General features: G+C 39.0%; 1 protein-coding gene across 1 annotated transcript in view; it reads left to right on the top strand.

The window, feature by feature from the left end:
* LOC124795042 (alpha-mannosidase 2) overlaps window positions 1-21,456 on the top strand; it is a 195,193-nt gene that overhangs the window by 153,922 nt on the left and 19,815 nt on the right. The window contains exons 13-17 of the mRNA XM_047258829.1: window positions 1,776-1,970; window positions 2,064-2,230; window positions 2,685-2,897; window positions 8,419-8,597; window positions 12,743-12,876. Coding sequence (XP_047114785.1) covers window positions 1,776-1,970; window positions 2,064-2,230; window positions 2,685-2,897; window positions 8,419-8,597; window positions 12,743-12,876 — 888 coding nt within the window. The remainder of the gene's footprint in view (window positions 1-1,775; window positions 1,971-2,063; window positions 2,231-2,684; window positions 2,898-8,418; window positions 8,598-12,742; window positions 12,877-21,456) is intronic.

The following is a 21,456-nucleotide window of genomic DNA, read 5'->3' as shown; positions in this document are numbered from 1 at the left end:
AAGGTCGCTCTACCACTGATAATGTTTTGTCCCTTGAGTCTGCCATCCAAACTGCCTTTTCCAGGCACCAACACCTGGTTGCCTTCTTCTTTGATGTACAGAAAGTGTATGACACAACCTGGCGACATCATATGCTTGCCACTTTATATGAGTGGGATCTCTGGGGCCCACTCCTGATTTTAATCCAAAACTTCCTGTTGCTCCATAATTTCTGTGTCCGAGTTGGTGCCTCCCATAGTTCCCTCCATATCCAGGAGAATGGAGTCCCATAGGGCTCTGTGTTGAATGTTTCTCTATTTTTAGTGACCGTAAACGGTCTAGCAGCTGCTGTAGGGCCGTCGGTCTCACCTTCTCTGTATGCAGATGACTTCTGCATTTCGTACTGTTCCTCCAGTAGTAGTGTTGATGCGGCATCTACAGGGAGCCATTCACAAGGTGCAGCCATGGCTTCCAGTTTTCAGCCGCAAAGTCGTGTGTCATGTACTTCCATCGGCATCGTACTCCTCATCCGGGACCAGAACTTTACCTTAATGATGATCCACTCACGGTACTGGAGATATATCGATTCTTAGGACTGGTTTTCAGTGCTTGATTGATTTGGCTTTCTCATCTTCCTCAGCTTAAGTGGCAGCACCTCAATGCCCTCCGGGGCCTCCGCTGCCTGAGCAACACCAACTGGGGTGCAGATCACTCTACACTGCTGTAGCTCTACAGAGCCCTTGTTCAATCCCACCTTGCTTATGGGAGTGTGGCTTTTGGTTTGGCGGCACCCTCAGCATTGCATCTACTTGTGACCCAGTGCTCCACTGCAGAGTTCGACTAGTGACAGGAGCTTTTAGGATGAGTCTGGTGACCAGTGTACTGACAGAGGCTGGAATTCCTCAATTACCATGTCCTTTTCCCAACCATGGCTGTTCAACTCCCGCATCGGCAGCCCATGTCATGACCTACGACTGCGCTTCATGTCTAGTCCCTTCTGTCTGAACTGGAGTTCTTCCCTTTACCACCTCTACTCAAGGTCCATTCACGTACACCTCAATGGTGTAAACCTAGGCTGAAGCTTCGCCTGGACCTTTCCCATGGCCCTAAGGACTCAGTCAACTTTGCGGCTCTCCGCTGTCACTTCCTGTCGATTCTTGACATGTACCAGGGCCATGAAGTGGTTTACACCGACAGCTCGATGGCTGATGGTCACATTGGTTTCGCATATGTTCATGGAGGACATATTGAACAGCACTCCTTGGCTGATGGCTGCAGTGTTTTCATGGCAGAGCTGGTGGCCATATCTTGTGCTCTTCAGCACATCCACTCATGCCCTGGCGAGTCGTTTCTTGTCTGTAATGACTCCTTGAGCAGCCTACAAGCTGCAATGAAGCAATGAGACAGGTGAATCACAAGACTTAGAGCTGACACACTTCAGGGTGTTGGTGTGACCTTGAGGTGTCTAATTTCGTGACAGCCACTCTATTCCATATTCTGCAAATTTCTTCATTTGTAGTCCGTAGAATATAAATTTTATAATTAAAAATTGTCTAGAGTAATATCTTCTGATGACAAGAATAATTTATTGTTGGGATACATAAATTTTGTAGTACATAGATGACAATTGGTGCACACTATATTTATTTGATGATGTCGTGACAAATTAACTTATACTAATTTTTTTAAAATATAGGGTAATTAAGAAACTTTTTATGTTAGTTTTCAAGATATTGTGATGTAATTTTAGAGTTACTTGCAAAACTTTTAATAAATGCACCTTATATGCGGTATAGGAGACCTATCAGGACGATCCACAATTTACCTATTTTGATTTGGATGATGTTCGGAAACACCACTATAGTCTTCCAGAGAAAACAACTCTAACATTTGGAGATGGTCATGAATACAGAAAAATTGTTATTTTTAATTCTCTGACCTGGAAAAGACGTGAACTTATTACAATACGTGTTTCTACTCCATATGTTAAGGTAATGTGTAGGTTTTTAACTTTCCTGATTTTTTTGAAAATAGCGGTTGTGTTTTCAGAATGTTTAGTTATATATAATTTTATGTTTTTGTAGGTAACTCATAACAATGGATCCCAAATAATATGCCAGGTTACTCCAACATTTCTTCAGAATGGAAATATGATTGATTCACATTATGATGTTTCATTCATAGCAGATGTGCCAGCCTTATCTTTGGTTTCGTACTTCATTAATGTTTTACCTTCAGGCACTCAACTCCTGTAAGTAATGAAGTATATTCCAGAGAATGACTTAATTACTGTCTTTGTAAAAATAAGTGTACATTGTTTCATGACATTAAAAATTATAGGTTGATTTTATTTGTTTATATGGAACACATGGATTTGAGATATACTATGTCAATAAAGCTACAGAGAATCACCCAAGAAATGTGCTCACTTATATGTAATTGATTTAACTTTTAACTCAGCACTTGAAATTTATAACAAAAATATTTTGTGAAGTACAAGATTTATTTTGTAAATATTTGTGCACTGTGCAAGAAAGATCAAATTCAGCTGAAATAGTTAAAGAAGCTTTTTGTCCTTAAAAAATTCTTAATCTTTTGTACTTGTAAGTATAAAAGGAAAGCAGTGACCAGTTGTGTAAAGTAATCTTATATGAAGATGTAATCCATGTTCCAAATTATTAAACTCTTCTCTTTTTTTATTGCAGTTCAGATTCACTTTCCCAAATAAAGCTTTTGAACACTCCTAATAACTTCCTGAAAGTTGATGGCTTTGAGAATGTTCAGGTTTTTAATGACGCACACGAATTTTCAATAAAAAATAAGTTCTTATCTGCTGCTTTTGGTGTAGATGGACTCCTTAAAGCTATAACAATCAGAAGTTCTGGCATCACTGTTCCTGTCAGTCTAGATTTTGCCAGGTAAGATTCGTAGGTATTATTTTTCAGACTTTTTTCCACCTTAAAATATCTACAGTTTGAATATAAAAGTGAGATTTGTTATTTAGGTATTGTTTTGTGATTTCTTTCTTATATTATTTTAATAAAGGACTTACTAATAATTTTGTACTCTGCTCAATATTAAGAATGGTTTTGTATTTAACTTTTGTATGTAATGGGTGACATTGTTAGTTGGCAGTGAAGTCATGAAAGAAATGTTTGAAGTCTTGAAAGAAACGTGACCAACCACACCTACTGTTTCTGTGCCTGTGTGTGAATGTTTATTATAATTGTATCAAAAGGAACATTCACTTGAGAAATCTATAAAATTATGTGACAGTTGTCAGCCAATATTTACTTATAAGAGGAGAAATTTTTAGTACTGCCAATAGAACAAATAAAGGCACGTAAAACAATCCTAAATTTCTGAACTATTTGTTCTTTACTTTAAAAGGCTAAAAAGGATTGGTATATCAATAGACCCCAAGATGAGAGGAACCCCCTGTTGTGAGAATGAGAGGAGACAAATATGAAGGAGGTGTCTGAGGGAGTAGTACATTGGTAAGCACTGTGTCAACTTCAGTCCAGAGATAATAAAGATAGAATGAAAAAAAAACATGGATTAAATGGAAGAGAAATGAAATGGAGAAGATTAGTTTTTAACGTCCCATCAACAACGAGGCCTTTAGAGATGGAGCACAAGCTCGGATTAGGGAGGGATGTGGAAGGAAATTGGCTGTGCCCTTTCAAAGGAACCATCCCGGCAATTGCCTGAAACGATTTTAGGTAAATCATGGAAAACCCAAATCAGGATGGCCGGACATGGATTTGAACTGTCGTCTTCCCAAATGCGAGTCCAGTGTGCTAATCACTACGCCATCCCGCTCGGTTAGAAGAAATTAATTGAATAGAGCATTTAAGAACCAGAAGGAAGAAGAGGCTGGGTGAAGACATTTATATAATATACACTATACGATGAAAAGTATCCAGATATGCTCAGGTAATTGGAATTGACAAGAGGCACATTTGACAGTGTGAAAGGAGATGGGAGTATTGTATTATCAGTAGAGAAGCAGTTATTGTAGAATGGGTCGGTCAGTAGTGCTCAGTGACTTCAAATTTGGGCTATTCATTGGATGTCATTAGTGTAAAAAATCCATCGGGAACATTTTAACCCTTCTAAAGCTACCCAAGTTGATTGTTGGTGATGTAATTGTGAAGTGAAATGTTACGGAACACTCACAAATAAACTAAGATCAGGCACACATTATCAACTGAGAGACAATGGCTATCGAGCATTGCAAAGGGTTTGGGTTTGGGTTTGCTGAACGCCTGCTCAAAGGTTTCCTGCTATCATGTGCATTGCCAACTGAAGTACGGAGGAAATGGTCTTATGACAAGGCTATGTATTTAGTAGTTAGGATTGGTCCCCTTATTGCATTTCAGAAAACACTAAATGCAGAAGAATATGAACACATAATACCACATTGTTTACTGTGTAAAGTAGAGGAACAGTTTGGTAATGATGATTGTATCACATGACAGTACAACCTGTCTTAAAGGATCATCTGAGAGGCAATGGTTTGTGTACAGTAACATTCCTGAAATGAACCAACCTACCCACAATCCTGACATGAAGCCAAAAGGCCATCTTTGGGATGATTTAGAACATCGACATCACTACAGATCCCCGTGTCCAACATTATGATCTTCTCTGGTTTCAGCTCTTGAGGAAGAATAGGCTGCCATTCTTCCACAGACATCCAGACACCTCACTGAAAGTGTTGCCAGCAGAGTTGAAGCTGTCAGTAAGGCAGAGGGTGGCCACATTTCATATTAATGTCTGGAAACTTTTGATCAGATAGTGTATATCAGGCCTTTGTACTTAAGTAATGCAGAGAGTATTTCAGTGGTTAGAGAACCCGTGCCCTTCTTCATTTTCTGCCCTTAAAGAAACAGTGTGTTGAACCATCTCTTTGGCAACGCAGTATGTTAGGATTTGTTATTTCATAATGGTATTTATAACATCAACTGAATTTTATGCCAGTGCGTGGCAGAACATGATAATACAGGGTGCCCAGGCTAGAGGTATGCACAAACAAATGCATGTAACAAAATAACTTGACATTTTATGCTGTTGGGTAAATACTCAATCGACAGAGACATTCTCCACGATATGATCCTCACTGTTCCGTGAACAGTACTGAGACATATGGCACATGTGCACAAATGTTTATGTGCAGCAGGCACAGGTACGCCTGACAGTCAACATGTGGACACCTTAACGAAAGGTGCAGTATGTGCTATGGTTAGCAGAGTTAAAATCTGTTACATCTGTACAGCAGCAGGCAAGAAAAGAATAGAATGTGGATCCTCCCATATTTGAATCCGTTATCAGTGGGACAGAACTCTTACAGTCATGGTAAGTTTGATTTCATATGCTGGAAAACATTGTAAAAGGTATGTGAATGAAGAGCCATAGAATTTGGTGCGCAAAAGCATTTTTCAGAAGCCCACTTAAATCTGTTAGACAAGCTAGTAGGGAACTGGCCATCCCATGTATAACGGAGCAAACCATTGCGCGCAAGGTTCTTCAGTTGCGTGCTTACAAACTCCAACTTTTGCACCACATTAAGCTTGAGGATCACTGCAATTGATGTGATTTTGCAGTTGAAATGTTGCATCGTTTAAACAGAAACAACAACTAACCCGGTGCAGTGCTGTTCAGTGATGAATCTACCTTCCATGTCTGTGGAAAAGTTGACAGATGTAACTGTCAAAGTAGTGGGAAGAAAGACTGCAGGAGAAGTTATTGAGTATGGATGGGACACACCAAAAGTTGATGATGATTGGGTGACCAGTTTTTTTTTTTTTTTTTTTTTAAGGAGTCTACAGCAACAGTGCACATCTATCTCGACATGTTGGTGAACTAGGCAATTCCACAGATGCCCTCCTAGTGTTATTTTCCAGTGGTATGGTGCCCCTTTCCACTGTCATGAAGATGTTACTACATTTCTCCATGAGACGTTTCCTGAGCATTGGATCGGAAGGGAGGGTCCCATTGTCTGGCCCTCTTGGTGTCCTGATCTGACTTGCTCAATTTCAGTGCATGGGGGTTTAATGAGGACATTGGTTACAGAACAAAGGTTTGAGATGTGGAACATCTGAGATGATGAATCTGCGGTGCAGTAGATGCCATGCTTGTGAACATGTGATGAGTACTGTTTCAGTATCTGTCGAGCTACAAATGGGGTTCACATTTAACTGTACCAACATGCATAAAAATATTTGAGCTCCTTTGTACAATATTGGATAAATAAAAATATAAATCTTGATCAGTATTGAAAAGTAAACAAATGGTATAAGAACGTAGGCTTCCATGGCCGGTGTCATAGTGATTAAAATTCTTCTGGATATCATGCCGCGTCATTGCTAAAAACTAACAACAATAATAAAGTACCTGCACGCGGAGAGCCACCACCACCCAGCTCAAAAGTATTCTGTTCTCCATACGTTAACTGCCTGAGCGATGAAAATAATATTAAAGAAGAATTAAAGGAGCTACAACACACGTTTTGTACCAACGGCTATGATGACAACATCATAAGAAAGGTAGCTAAAACCAAAGGGAGCAGAACACGAGAAGAAGGCAAAGAAGAGAAGCTTCCACTGGTACACTTACCATATGTAAAAGGCATCAGTGAACAGCTAGGCAACTTTCTCCGCTGACAAGGTTTCAAACCGATTTTTTGAAGCAGTCACAGGATCCACGAAATGATGGGTTCCACCAAGGATGTAATCAACAATCTTAACACTGCAGGTGTTTACGAACTACAGTGTGAGTGCAGAGCTGCCTACATAGGAGAAACAGGGAGACCTGTTAGCGTACGAGTAACAGAACAATAACGCTATGTACGATTACAACAACATGATAAATCGGTGATAGTGGAACACCACAGTGACTATGGACAATCTATCAGGTTCCAGGAAGCTCGAGTACTGGCGAAAGAATCATGGATGTGAGAACGCAAAATACGGGAGGCGATCGAAATTATTAAGCAGCCTGACAACATCAACAGGGAAGATGGCTACAAACTCCTGGCGTCCTGGCTGGCGGCCATCCCAGTCCAACGGGCCACGAGTAGTCGTGGGGCAGAAGCTACATGGGATATGGACGTATCTGCACAACCAGCTTAGAGCAACTGTCAGTCCACTTCTGCGCACACCAGGAGGAAAACTTGCTGACCACAAGCCGAATGCTGATTGGCGGACAGCTACCAATCGTTGATGACATGGACATTCACGAATAGCCTCTTTCCTTTAACCTTCCTTTATGTCATGACTAGCCAATCATATTAGAGGGCCAATTAAAAGTTTTACAACAGTGATGTCAGACATCGATAGTCTGTAATAAATAGAAGCACGTTTCCCCATGCAAAACCAGTCACGCCCTGCGGTAGGCCGTTGCAATTCAGCCGAAATGTCGGTTTTAGTTTATTATTGTTGTTAGTTTTTAGAAGTGACGCAGCATAATACTCAGAAGAATTTTAATCACTAAGTAAACAAATGTTTTTGTATAACTCTAGCACAGACACCCTGTATTAAATAGAAAACACTTCCTACTGCTCTGCTAAGTTATATTTATTTTGTCAAAAACCATCTCTCAGCATCCTAGGCCACCTTCAGTTGTCACCTGAAGATGGACTAAGAAGCTGAAAGTAAGTGCGCAACGAAATAAATATAATTTTGTACAGTGTTAGGAAGTGGTTTCCTGTTTAGTGTAATTCTATTTCTCCTAATTCAAAAGAGTGTTTAGATTGGACAAATAAATGAAATAAATTGCTTAATAAATGCTTTTGCAAGTGACTGCTAAATTGACGTTATAGATGTTCCTCAGACTCACAGTAAATCGGATCAGGAATGAGTGAACTGAAGTTGAACAGGATGATGCACTTTCTCATAGGCCATGATGTAAACAGACCTAGGTGGACAGTGTTGTCACCAAAAAATACGAGTCCTGTAGGCATTATTGAGATATGTAGAGGGCCACCCATACTCCACTTGGCAATACCAGGAAGCTGCAGGAAGCTATTGGTACAGAATGATTGAGTGTTTCTCTTCTCACCTTCCTGGACTGTTTTAAGTTGATTCTGTATCAAACTGATACACTATGTAATACCAGTGGGAGTTATGCACAGTACTAGTACATATTGCGTGACTCCTGTCTCCCCGTTGTAATAATTATGTGTACAATTATCTCTTTTAATTATAACAACTTTTCTGAACTCTATTTGGGGTTTCATGCTCTATACTCTCCATAAAATTGGGATTGCAGTAATTTTATAATCTACTGTAGAAATTTTCCATCCACTCCAGGTTGGTAATAGTTGTATGATGAGTTGGTCTTGATTTAACAGCTTGTTCTGTAGTTAGTTTTTGGCCCATTCATTTTAAATCATTAGATTTTTTGTACATATTTGAACTTTATCTGTTTTTAATTTAGGTACCTTGCCAGAGAAGGAAAAGAAAGGAGTGGTGCTTATCTATTTTTACCAGATGGTGCTGCTGAAACTGTGAGAATTGTATCTCCCATGATAAGGATTATAGAAGGACCGCTTTTCTCACAAGTTGATGTTGTTGTGCCATTTGTCCAGCACACTGTTAAAGTGTATAATACACCAGGTAAGAAACATTGTAATGTATTTGGTTGTAATAGAAATATGATCATTATCCTATGTTGCTCACTGCTTCTTTTCATGTTCATTGTACCTGTAAAGGAGTCAGAACCTAGTCATAAAAACTAGGTGTTTTCTTGTTTCACCCATGACAGTTGGTTTATATATATTAATATATATTTGTCAAACTCGATAAAGATTCTCATTTTTCATATTTCTGTTTGTTTGTTGCAGTAGTATGACTTTCATGGAGCTCAGTTAGGACACACATTTCTTGTTTTTGGAAAAACATTTGTCATGATTATCCAATGTTTTTAATGCTCACTTGTGGCTTGTTTGTGAATAAATGAATAAACAGGGGCAAGTTTAGCCAAGGCATTTTCTGTAGAAATAACAATAACACCTGTAACAAAAGTCAGGGGATAGCGATATGCATGTATACTGATGGCAGTAATATCACTTACACAAGTTATAAAGGGGCAGTGCAGTGGTGGAGTTAACCTTCGTACTTAGGTGATTCATTTGAAAAGGTTTCCGACATGATAATGGTCACATAATGGGAATTAACAGACTTCAAGTGTGGAAAACTAGGCATGTGAGACATTCAATTTCAGAAATCGGTAGGAGATCCACAGTGTCAAGAGCGTGCCAAGAATACAAAATTTCAGGCACTACCTCTTACCACAGGGACAATGCAGTGGCTGACAGCTTTCACTTAACAACTGAAAGCAGCGGTGTTTGTGTAAAGTTGTCAGTGCTAACAGACAAGCAGCACCTCATGAAATAACCCAGAAATCAATGTAAAACATATGAGAAACATATCCATTATGACAGTGTGATGAAATTCTGCGTAAGTGGGCTATGGCAGTAGACAACCGATGTGAGTGCCTTTACTAACAGCATGACATCGCCTGCAGTGCCTCTCCTGGCCTGTGAACATATCTGTTGGAAACTGGATGACTGGGAAACCATGACCTGATCAGATGAGTCCCAATTGTAGATGGTAAATGCTGATGGTAGGATTTGAGTGTGGTACAGACCCCACAAAGCTATGGCAAGGTATTGTGCGGCTGGTAGTGGCTACACAATGGCGTGGGCTGTGTTTACATGGAATGTAATCGTTTACTGGAAATGGTTACCTTCAGCTACTTGGAGATCATTTGCAATCAGTCATGGACTTAATTTTCCCAAACAATGGCAGAATTTTTATGGATGACAACACTTCGTGTCACTGAGACACTGTTGTTTGTAATCAGTTTGAAGAATATTCTGCACAATTTGAGTGATAGATTGACCACCCAGATCACCTGACTTGAATCCCATTGAATGTTTATGGGACGTAAACTCTTTGCCTTTATATATATCTGCTTGTGTCTGTATATGTGCGGATGGATGTGTGTGTGTGTGTGTGTGTGTGTGTGTGTGTGTGTAAACATGTTCCTTTTTCCCCCCAAGGTAGTCTTTCTGCTCCCGGGATTGGAATGAGTCCTTACCCTCCCCCTTAAAACCCACATCCTTTCGTCTTTCCCTCTCCTTCCCTCTTTCCTGATTGAAGCAACCGTGGGTTGCGAAAACTTGAAATTTGTGTGTGTGTGTTTTTTATTGTTTCTATCAACGTACCAACGCTTTCGTTTGGTAAGTTACAGAATCTTTGTTTTTATATACATAAATAATAGAAACATTCCAGATGGGAAAAATATATTTAAAAAAATGCTGTGACTTACCAAGCAGGAAATCACTGGTAGATAGACACAATAAAGAACACACAAACACACACAAATAGCAAGCTTTCGCAACCCATGGTTGCTTCATCAGGAAAGAGAGAAGGAGAGGGAAAGATGAAAGGATGTGGGTTTTACGGGAGAGGGTAAGGAGTCATTCCAATCCCGGGAGCGGAAAGACTTACCTTAGGGGGAAAAGGGACAGGTATACGCTTGCGCACACACACACACACATCAATCCACACATAACAGACACAAGCAGACATATGTAAAGGCAATGAGTTTGGGCAGAGATGTCAGTCGGTGCCGAAGTATAGAGGCAAAGATGTTGTTGAGTGACAAGTGATGTACGAGGGGCGGCAACTCGAAATTAGCGGAGGTTGAGGCCAGGTGGGTAACGGGAAGAGAGGATACATTGAAGGGCAAGTTCCCATCTCCGGAGATCTTATAGGTTGGTGTCAGTGGGAAGTACGCAGATAAACCAGACGGTGTAACACTGTGCCAAGATGTGCTGGCCGTGCACCAAGGCATGTTTAGCCACAGGGTGATCCTCATTACCAACAAACACTGTCTGCCTGTGTCCGTTCATGCGAATGGACAGTTTGTTGCTGGTCATTTCCACGTAGAATGCTTCACAGTCACAGGTCAGTTGATAAATCACGTGGGTGCTTTCACACGTGGCTCTGTCTTTTATCGTGTACACCTTTTGGGTTACAGGACTGGAGTAGGTGGTGGTGGGAGGGTGCCTGGCACAGGTTTTACACAGGGGGCAGTCACAAGGGTAGGAGCCAGAGGGTAGGGAAGGTGGTTTGGGGATTTCATAGGGATGAACCAAGAGGTTACAAAGGTTAGGTGGACGGCGGAAAGACACTCTTGGTGGAGTGGGGAGGATTTCATGAAGGATGGATCTCATTTCAGGGCAGGATTTGAGGAAGTCGTATCCCTGCTGGAGAGCCACATTCAGAGTCTGATCCAGTCCTGGAAAGTATCCCGTCACAAGTGGGGCACTTTTGGGGTTCTTCTGTGGGAGGTTCTGGGTTTGAGGGGATGAGGAAGTGGCTCTGGTTATTTGCTTCTGTACCAGGTCGAGAGGGTAGTTGCGGGATGCGAAAGCTGTTTCCAGGTTGTTGGTGTAATGGTTCAGGGATTCGGAATTGGAGCAGATTCGTTTGCCACGAAGACCTAAGCTGTAGGGAAGGGACCATTTGGAATGGGTGGCAGCTGTCATAATGGAGGTACTGTTGCTTGTTAGTGGGTTTGATGTGGACGGATGTGTGAAGCTGGCCATTGGACAGATGGAGGTCAACATTGAGGAAAGTGGCATGGGATATGGAGTAGGACCAGGTGAATCTGATGGAACCAAAGGAGTTGAGGTTGGAGAGGAAATTCTGGAGTTCTTCTTCACTGTGAGTCCAGATCATGAAGATGTCGTCAATAAATCTGTACCAAACTTTGGGTTGGCAGGCCTGGGTAACCAAGAAGGCTTCCTCTAAGTGAAAAAGTATTGTATACCAGGAATAAATCTAATGATTGTCTCTAACTAGAAGCCTGTAAATGTATGTGTATACGAATTAGCTCATTTTAAATTGGTCTAAACTTGTGAATACTTTGACATGTCCTATATTGTTGTAAAAAGAGATCTACGGATGAATAAAGCTACTGCTACTACTGCTACTACTAGCAACACTTGAGGCAAGTTATGGACGGTGACAAAAGAACAACTGATATGTACGATGACAGATAAAAAGTTAAAAGGCAGCTCGATTTCTAGCTCCAGGAAACTTTTAAATAATTATCTCTGTTGAGCAAGTTAAATATCAGAAATAGGATGAAAGGTTAAAATGTGTGTGTGTGTGTGTGTGTGTGTGTGTGTGTGTGTGTGTGTGTGTGTGTTGCAAGCTAAGAAATGTTGCTCCAAATTCTGGACTGTGAGTCACAACAGCTAGAAAAATAATCTAAAGCAACAATCAGCGAATACTTGTTAATTTGTGTATCATTTATGTTACTTTTTTTCTCTCTTTTTTCCATTTTCACACTGTAGATTGTTTTGAATTTATTCATTTTTCTTCATTCCCTCCTGGCTAATCCCTCTGTTTCTGGAGTGACTTTTCTTTCTCTCGGGTATCTGCAAATTATGTATTCTTATTTTTTTGGTTTCTGTCACTCTGTTTCTCTTGGCGAAAACATTTTTAAAAGTCCCTAGAAGGTAAAGATACTTCTAGGTGAAGAAGAATATCAAACTTATGAAAACTAAAATTAACGAAAATAAAAACTTTTCGCTCATAGAAATAGTTTCATGTAGTAGTTTAGACTTAACAGAAATTAGTATTGGAAAGCTATGGATGGCATACACTATTTTGATTACTCCGCTCTTAGACATTTGTTATAATCTGTGATTCGGTTTACTCATATTTAAATTTCAAATGTTTAGGAGCTGATTCATTTGGAATTGAAATCCACAACTTGGTTGATATTACGGACCAAGCTAATTATGAACTAGTTATGCGGTTCTCGAGTGGTATACAAAATGGTGATGAATTCTTCACTGATCTAAATGGTTTACAGGTATGGTACATGTATGATAAACATTAAATCTTGCATATAAATGTTAATCACTCAAGTAGAAATTTACAAATTGAAATAAATGTATTGTACTACGTTTACAGATATTTGTGGCTGTTGATGTTGAAAAATATTGATGACAATTAACTCCCACTGTCTGTTATTTTATAGGAAGTGTTGTAAAAGGAATTAAGATATGTCCAAAAATATTTGTCTAGAAAAGATATTATTTTCTGTTAATTTTTGCACAAATTTTTAGTGAACAAAAATGGATTAAACGTGATAGGGTGTTGCGATATTCCAGAGTGGAAGTACTTCGATGTATATTTAGGTGTTACGTAATGGAGATACCTTCTTTTGATGTACGGTTGGGTAACATAATTGTGTGAATGCTACTCACTTAATGAGTACTGAAATCTACTTGATAAAATGTTTTGTGGACTATTTGTTAAAACTGTTGATGCTTTTTTCAGATGTTAATTAATAGTAACAACTGCTATTCAATATGCAGTCTATTCTTGATGTTTCTGCTTTAATGGATTATGACAGTAATTGTGTATGCAGCATACAGAATGTCTAATTATACAGGGTGATTATAATTAAAGTTAAAGTTTCAAAATGCTGTAAAAATAACACCACTGTCCAGAATGATGTCAAATTGCAACGGAATATTATTGGAGAAGGGGGAAAACGTATGGCAGAAGAAAAAAAATACTGTGAAAATTGATCAGTTGAAAATTGATCAGTAGATGGCGCTGCATGTCAGAATACTTATATGAAAACACCTGTCATATGCATGACCCATTGAAGTTGGTATAAACACGCCGGGTACACTGGTTTTCCTCCTTTCATGTCTGCGACGTTTGCCATGACTATCTCAATGCAGGATTGCACCCTGCTTGTAAAGCTGCTTTAAGAGAATGGTGACTATGCACACTTTGCTCTGCAGAAGTTCTGGACACTGAAGGGTTTGAAAAAAGGCATTGGTCCGACGACTGTTGTGGGTCTGGAGAAAAGGTTCCAAAATTCGGAAAAACGGGTTCTTCTAGTGAGCAATCTGGTAGAGGAAGGAAACAAATTGATTCAACATCAGTGGAAGCAGTGGCCACAGCACTGCAAGAGGACATGAGTGGTGGTGTGCAAATGTGTACTGCACAGAGAATTGCCCGAACATTGGACATACCCATGAGCACGGTGCGTAAAATCTTACGAAACATCCTTATTTGCTATCCATTCAAAATTACCCACTTGCACAAGTTGCTTCTTGTTGACCTGCCAGCAAGAGGGACCTTTGCTTTAGAATTTCTTGCTCGCACGGAAGTGGACAATGATTGGCTGTGGAAGACTTTGTGGACAGACAAAGCCCACTTTTATCTGACAGGATACATCAATACACAGAATTGTTGAATGTGGGGAGCAAAAAATCCACGCGCAAATCAACCAGTAACACTTCATCCTGAAAAGGTCACTGTGTGGTGTGGGTTTACATCATCATTTATCATAGGGCCATATTTTTTCAAAGAGACAGGTTCTTCCAGTCCTGGCACCTGTCCTGCCACTGGTAAGCTCTTTGAGAGTGTTTTGCGCAACCACGTCTTTCCAGCTCCCCAACAGTGTGGATGGGATCATTTTTATGTGAGATGGTGCACCTTTGCACATTGCAAATCCATGAAGCAGCTGCTCAAGTGCCATTTCATTATCAGCTGCCATTTCTCTACAGCCTGGCCATCCCAACCACCTGATCTTAATCTGTGTGACTTCTGGCTGTGGGGTTATCTGAAAGATGTTGTGTTCTGTGTTCTGATTGCAAACTCACCTGCATTGAAGGCACACATTGCGCAACACATTGTGAATGTCATCATGGAAACACTTCGATCAGTTATAGAATGTGCTGTTTCTCGACTTCAGCTTGTTGCACAAAACGGTGGACAGCATATTGAACACTTTCTGCGCCAGTCACACGGAAATTAATAATCGAATTTGATTTTGATTGATGCTTTTTATGCGGTTTTTCACCTCCGGACAATTAAAAACCGATGCGATTTATGATTTTCATGCGGTTTTTGGCCTTTGAACAATTAAAAACCGATGTGAATGATGGTTTTTATGCAGTTTTTGGCCTCACGACAATTCAAAACCAATTTTTCCCATCCGATGTGATATGACTTTGCTGTGGTGGATGGGCTTATGAAACTAACAATATCACACTTGTACAATGATGCACACTGAGTGTTACAGTTTGTTTAACGTGAAACGTACACCTTAGGCATTGTTGTATGATTCATTTGTCATTTGTAGTGGACCACTATTAAATTATGATGCTTACAGCACCATCTATTGCTATATTTTGTAACTATTTATTTTTTGAAAGTTTAACTTCAATTATAATCACCCTGTATCTGAAAGATTCATTGTGGATTATGAGGAGATGAAATATTGTTGGTGGGTTGCATGTCCACTTATTTGAGCTCATGCAGGTTTAGGTGTTTAGTGACTGTTGTTCTTTCTTCACTGGAACATCAGTACTATTGGCACTTATACACTGTACCTACTTGATCGGTACTACACCTGCTTGTTTCATTTACTAGGTTTCTGTGTGTGTGTGTGTGTGTGTGTGTGTGTGTGTGTGTGTGTGTGTGTGGCACAACCTCGGAAGATGCTGGGAGAGTGTGTAATGTTGAATCTTGAGTTAAATTGTACCCTGTGTGCAGTTAATTTCTTATCTTCTATTCTTTATCAACAGGGCTTGTATACAAGTGGCATGTCCACATTACTTCATCACCGAATACAAAATATTGCTCAGATGGTGGCCTGTGGCCACTTTTCTAACACTGTTTGATTCTGTACTGGGGTTTTAGTTTCACTATATTGCTTGGTGATCTCACAAGCTCATTATTCGCAACAGCTGACTTACATTACTGTGCCAGATAAATGTTCAATTTGGATATAAAGTATGGAACTTTTGCAAGGTCCCATAATGACATTGAAGCTGTAGGTCCAGGGCTTCCGTAAGCCCCTATACTATATTTAACACTACAAAAGTCATGCTGTAATTGGTCAGTATGGCAGCTTGCAAAGATGAATTTCCTAATTTTTCTTTTAACGTATTTGGAACTGGTGGAGCTACTAGATATGTTCACTACATTTTGATCTGAACTTCTAAGGACATGTGTCATCTTTCTTTCACTTCCAGATTCTGTGTTTCATATAAATATTTTAAGAGAGTAGTTGTCTGTTATAACTCTATTGTTCATGTGTAAGGGACACAGAAGTTCTTTATTCAGCATGTTTGTTTAATGCGGATGCCACTGTCTTTTGAAGTTTGTTTATGCTAGACATAGTGTTGAAGGTTGTTTCATTCTACAACAGTTTCCATGTTTGTATGCAGCCTTCTTGTATTCAAGTATGTGTAAAAACATGTGAAACAGTGAATTTCTGGTAACGAGGCTTACAGATGTTTCTTGTTACACTTGGAATTTTAAGGACTCTTTAATAATGGTGCAGAACTAGATGTTCTTTTGGATGAAAATGATAAATTTTTGTAAAATGAAGATTATGCACATGAGCTGGAAAGTGAAACTTTGTTCTAGATAAAACATATGGATGTGATTATGGTCAACAGGTGGAAATACCAAAAGCTGGTGAACAGGTATGCATACTTGACAAAATTTAGTGTCGTATCATCAAGTCATTAAGAGAGTACTAGATTCTGCATATAAATCTGTTGACACAGAATAGAAATGCAGCATTGAGCTAAATACAGGATCTTATTGGTGTAAAGAACTGTGTCTGTCAACATTACCATGAGAAATAGTACACCTACTCCCTCACTGTCGTCTGAGGTAGCAGAGTAAGCTCAGATACTTCATGACTTTAGCTAGAGGACGTATCCTAGATTGATGATTGACCTCAGCCTCATACAGTGCTACAAGGAGACAGCCTGTAGAAATTTAGGAGATGTTCTTGTGTATAGCACATCATAAAGTGCTTGGTATTGAAGAATAAAAATAATGTTTTTGTAATAAAAAACTAAAAAAGAGAAATGAGTTCAATATGGCTGTGTGTCCCAAGATTCACCAGAGAAGTACAATGATGTCAAGAAACCCTGCACATGCAGATCAGTGTGTTGCTGCCTTGCATGTTCAGGAAGGGCACAGAGTTTCCTTTCAACCAGTTTTGAGTCCATGCATAAATCTTCCTGCACAGTTAACAGGCAGAGTTTCCACTTTCTTGACTAGATACCTACCTAAAATTCATCAGTTAATATCAACCATTATTCTAATGGCTTCCTTTTGTGCTGCAGATTTTAATGCCCCTAAGAGAATTATCTTTGAATTATAATATGATTTGCTTAGTTTTCATTGTCTCAATGAAGGTGGCATGCTGCTGAAAAACCATGAATATTTGACTTTTTAAGAACAGCTACATAATTTAATGATGCCCCAAGAAAAGAATAATTTAAGTTGCTTTTAAGAAAAAAAATTCTTCCTGCTCATTATTATGATTTATTGTAGTTTGCTGTCTATTGCCATTTTGAAGAGTGCACTGTTTGTTAATCTGTTTTCTTTTCACCATCTCTAACAGCCATTACTCTTCTTATCTGCATATAAGGAAGTTTTTGTCTTTTATTTTAGATTGAGTTTGTCTTTAGAGTATGTAGTGAAAACAAGTGAGCTGACTCATCTGTCGCACACAATACTACATTAAGATTTATGCCCATTACATTTAGTAGTATTTTAATTGGCAGCATTGTTTTTTGTTGCATAAGGATGATGGAAACAACTGTAAGATTTTGCTGTTCATTTTTATGGTGCTGTAATTTATGTAACCATAGTCCACATTGGCTCCTGATTTCTACTGCGTGAATTGGAATAACTATAATTTTACCATTTAAGAGTGATTTTTTGTAGTACTGTGAAATTGATTTACTTACAATTTTTGTAATGTTACATTTGTGTGGCTCTGACCCACATTCTCTCTTTCTTTTCTATTATATAAGTAGAAATGAATACATCTGAGTACTTTACCTGTGTTTTCTGAATGCGTGTCGCATTATTGCCTGCTTCTTGAATGTAGAGGGAGATAAGAGCGCGATGCGATTTATCTAGTGCATTTATTTGATTGTAATATGAGGGTTTTTTTTTTTTTTTTTTTTTTTGTTGTTCATCATTTGAAAAATACAAGATCATTTTATATTCACAGATTGAGAACTATTGCTGCTGAAGTCAATATTTTCATGTTGTTTAATAGACTATATAGGGGTAGGTCTCGCATTTATAGGAGACGTCTTAGATTTAGAGATGAAGCTTCAGCTATTGAATTTAGGTATGAAGCTTCAGCTATTGAGATCATGTGCAGATTTGTTTTGAAGAATTTGGAAGGGCAAGGCTTGACAAATAATACTTGCATTCCATGTGACTTTAGATTTCCCAATACGCCAAGGCGTTCAATAAAGTATTGACGTTGCTCGAACGATCACGTGACATTTGACTTGAGCGGTGCTAGCGCGAATGATACACTAGAAACCATGAACTAGGCACTACAACAGTCTATCACTCTGATTAAAATTTGACAATTTTGTGAAATGCCGGAGAAAAGAGAATTCAATTTTGTCATCTTTCAAACTTTTGCTGTATTTGGACAAATTTGCAATGAATGTTCTGTTATATGTATTGATACCAGCATACAAACTTTAATGCCGCTTGTTAAATAAAGGTAACATTCAAACATGGAAATGTTGTCCTCCTAAAAACATCAATTGATTCAGAACCCAGACCAGTATTTAATTTGGTTTTGAGAGACTAAGGATTTTCTAAATGGATTGCAAATGAGAAATTCGGTCGCTGTTCATGTATTAGAATACCGAGTAAAAACTTGTACTTATCTTTACAATATGATGGTGACATTCAGTCGAAACAAGAAGGAAAATTACTTGAGAATGAAAGGTCTAATGAAGGAAATAAATCACATTAAACAGACTGAAATTGTTATCAAGAAAATAAACTATGTGGCAAGACCTGTCATGCTGATAGTACCAACAGACGTCACTAGATTGCAGGCAAGCGAAAGTTTGAGAATGGAACTGAATTGTAATTGTGATCTTTTATTTATGTATTAATCGGTGTTGTCATATATGACTTGCACACCTGAAGATGTTGCAGTCTGTTTTTCACAGTTTCTCAAACTCATCACTCTGGAAGGGTTGGAAGGGGAAGAGTGACACCATCTTGGCTGAGAGCTAGGGTGATTGTGAGCAGGGGAGCAATGAGCGAGCAGCAAATTTTGTTTTTCCAATCATGGGAATGTATACCTCAAACTGTGGCTTTTTATGATCATCTACCACATTTAAGCTGCAGTTTGCTTGAATCCATTCATACTCGGAATCAAACTAATTTCAAAACTGAACAAATATTCAGCAACAGTATTCATTTCTGCGGATGATAGAAGTGTAGATAGGTACCAGTGCATTTCTTGTTGTCAGATTGTCGACACTCGCCATCTACATCTAAATCTACATCTATGTGATCGCTCTGCTATTCACAAAAATGTGCCTGGCAGAGCATTCAGTGAACCACGTTCAAGCTGTCTCTCTACTGTTCCACTCTCGAATGGCGCGCGGGAAAAACGAGTACTTAAATTTTTCTGTGCGAGCCCAGATTTCTCTTATTTTATTGTGATGATCATTTCTCCCTATGTAGGTGGGTGCCAGCAGAATGTTTTCGTAATCGGAGGAAAGAACTGCTGATTGAAATTTCATGAGAAGATCCCATCGCAATAAAAAACGCCTTTGTTTTAATGATTGCCATTCCAATTCACATATCATGTCTGTGGCACTATCTCTCCTATTTCGCTATAATAAAAAATGAGCCGCCCTTCTTTGCACTTTTTCGATGTCATCTGTCAGTCCCACCTGATGTGGATCCCACATGACACAGAAATACTCCAGAATAGGGTGGACAAGTGTAGTGTAAGCAGCGTCTTTACTTGACCTGTTGCATCTTCAAGTGTTCTGCCAATGAATCGCAGTCTTTGGTTTGCTCTCCCCACAACATTATTTGTAATTGTAATCCCTAAGTATTTAATTAAATTTACAGCCTTCAGATTTGTATGATTTATTGCATAATCGAAATTTAGCAGATTTCTTTTAGTACTCATGTAAATAACTTCACACTTCTCTTTATTCAGGGTCAATTGCAACTTTTTCCACCATACAGATATCTTATCTAAATAATTTTGCAATTCGTTTTGGTCATCTGATAACTTTAGAAGACGGTAAATGACAGCATCATCTGCAAACAATCTAAGACGGCTACTAAGATTATCTCCTGTATCGTTAATATAGATAAGGAACAATAGAGGGCCTATAACACTTCCTTGGGGAACGGCGGATATTACTTCTGTTTTACTCAATGACTTTCCGTCTATTACTACGAACTGTGACCTTTCTGACAGGAAATCACGAATCCAGTCGCACAACTGAGGCATGCAGTTTGGTTAGAAGACACCTGTGAGGAACGGTGTCGAAAGCCTTCTGGAAATCAAAAAATAGAGAATCAATTTGACACCCCCTGTCGATAGCATTCATTACTTCATGAATATAAAGAGATAGTTGTGTTTTGCAAGAACGATATTTTGTGAATCCGTGCTGACTGTATGTCAATAAATTGTTTTCTTCGAGGTACTTCATAAAGTTCGAATACAGTTTATGTTCCAAAACCCTACTGCAAATCGATGTTAGTGATACGGGCCTGTAATTCAACAGATTATTCTTACTTTCCTTTTTGGGTATTGGTATGACATGAGCATATTTCCAGTCTGTAGGCCATGACATATGATGGGAATGAAAGAGGGGGTGGTGTTAGCTGGTTCTATACAGCCAGTGAGAGAGCAATGGGAGTGATGGACAGGCAATATGTCTGGAAGCAAGAGTCATTATAACATTCTCACATCAATATAGAAGCAGCATCCAATATGTGTTCGGAGGGGTGGGGGGTGGGGGTGGGGGGTGAGGGGGGGAATGACTGCTGTGTTCTGAGGTCACCACATATCGACAGCCCCAGTGATAGCAACATGTTAGGGAGAAACAGCCAAATATTTATGATGACAAAGACACAGATTTCACAGCTATGCTATAACGACAATGGCAATGATGATCAAAAATAGTGATGCCATTGACTACAGGGTTAGTATGCAAAAAAGGTAGAAAAGAAAACTGTCTCAAAATTAATGTAAATTTTTTTTGGTATCATTCTATTCCTCTTGGTATTATCAAAATGTAGGCAATCAACAGATGGCATAAGTTTGGAATAGTTATAATGTTAACTTTTTGGCACATACTTTGTCAGTAAAACAGTTTGTAATTTTGATTAGTCAGAATATGTTTAATTTTTTTTTTCAAGGATCCTCATAAAAATGGGCCAGTTGTCTTATATTTAGGGTCATTGCCATTTATGCAGCGATGGCACACTTTGGTAAATGACAGGAGATATCCTTGCATTCATGTATTTTGTGCTGACTGTCGTTACACTCTGGCAAAAAATATTGTTTTCTCTTATATTCAGTAATCTACACATAAAAAGTGTG

The sequence above is a fragment of the Schistocerca piceifrons genome, chromosome 1 (assembly GCF_021461385.2).
Source record: "Schistocerca piceifrons isolate TAMUIC-IGC-003096 chromosome 1, iqSchPice1.1, whole genome shotgun sequence".
In the NCBI taxonomy this organism is placed as follows: Eukaryota; Metazoa; Arthropoda; class Insecta; order Orthoptera; family Acrididae; genus Schistocerca; species Schistocerca piceifrons.
This window is presented reverse-complemented; position numbering and strand designations above follow the sequence as displayed.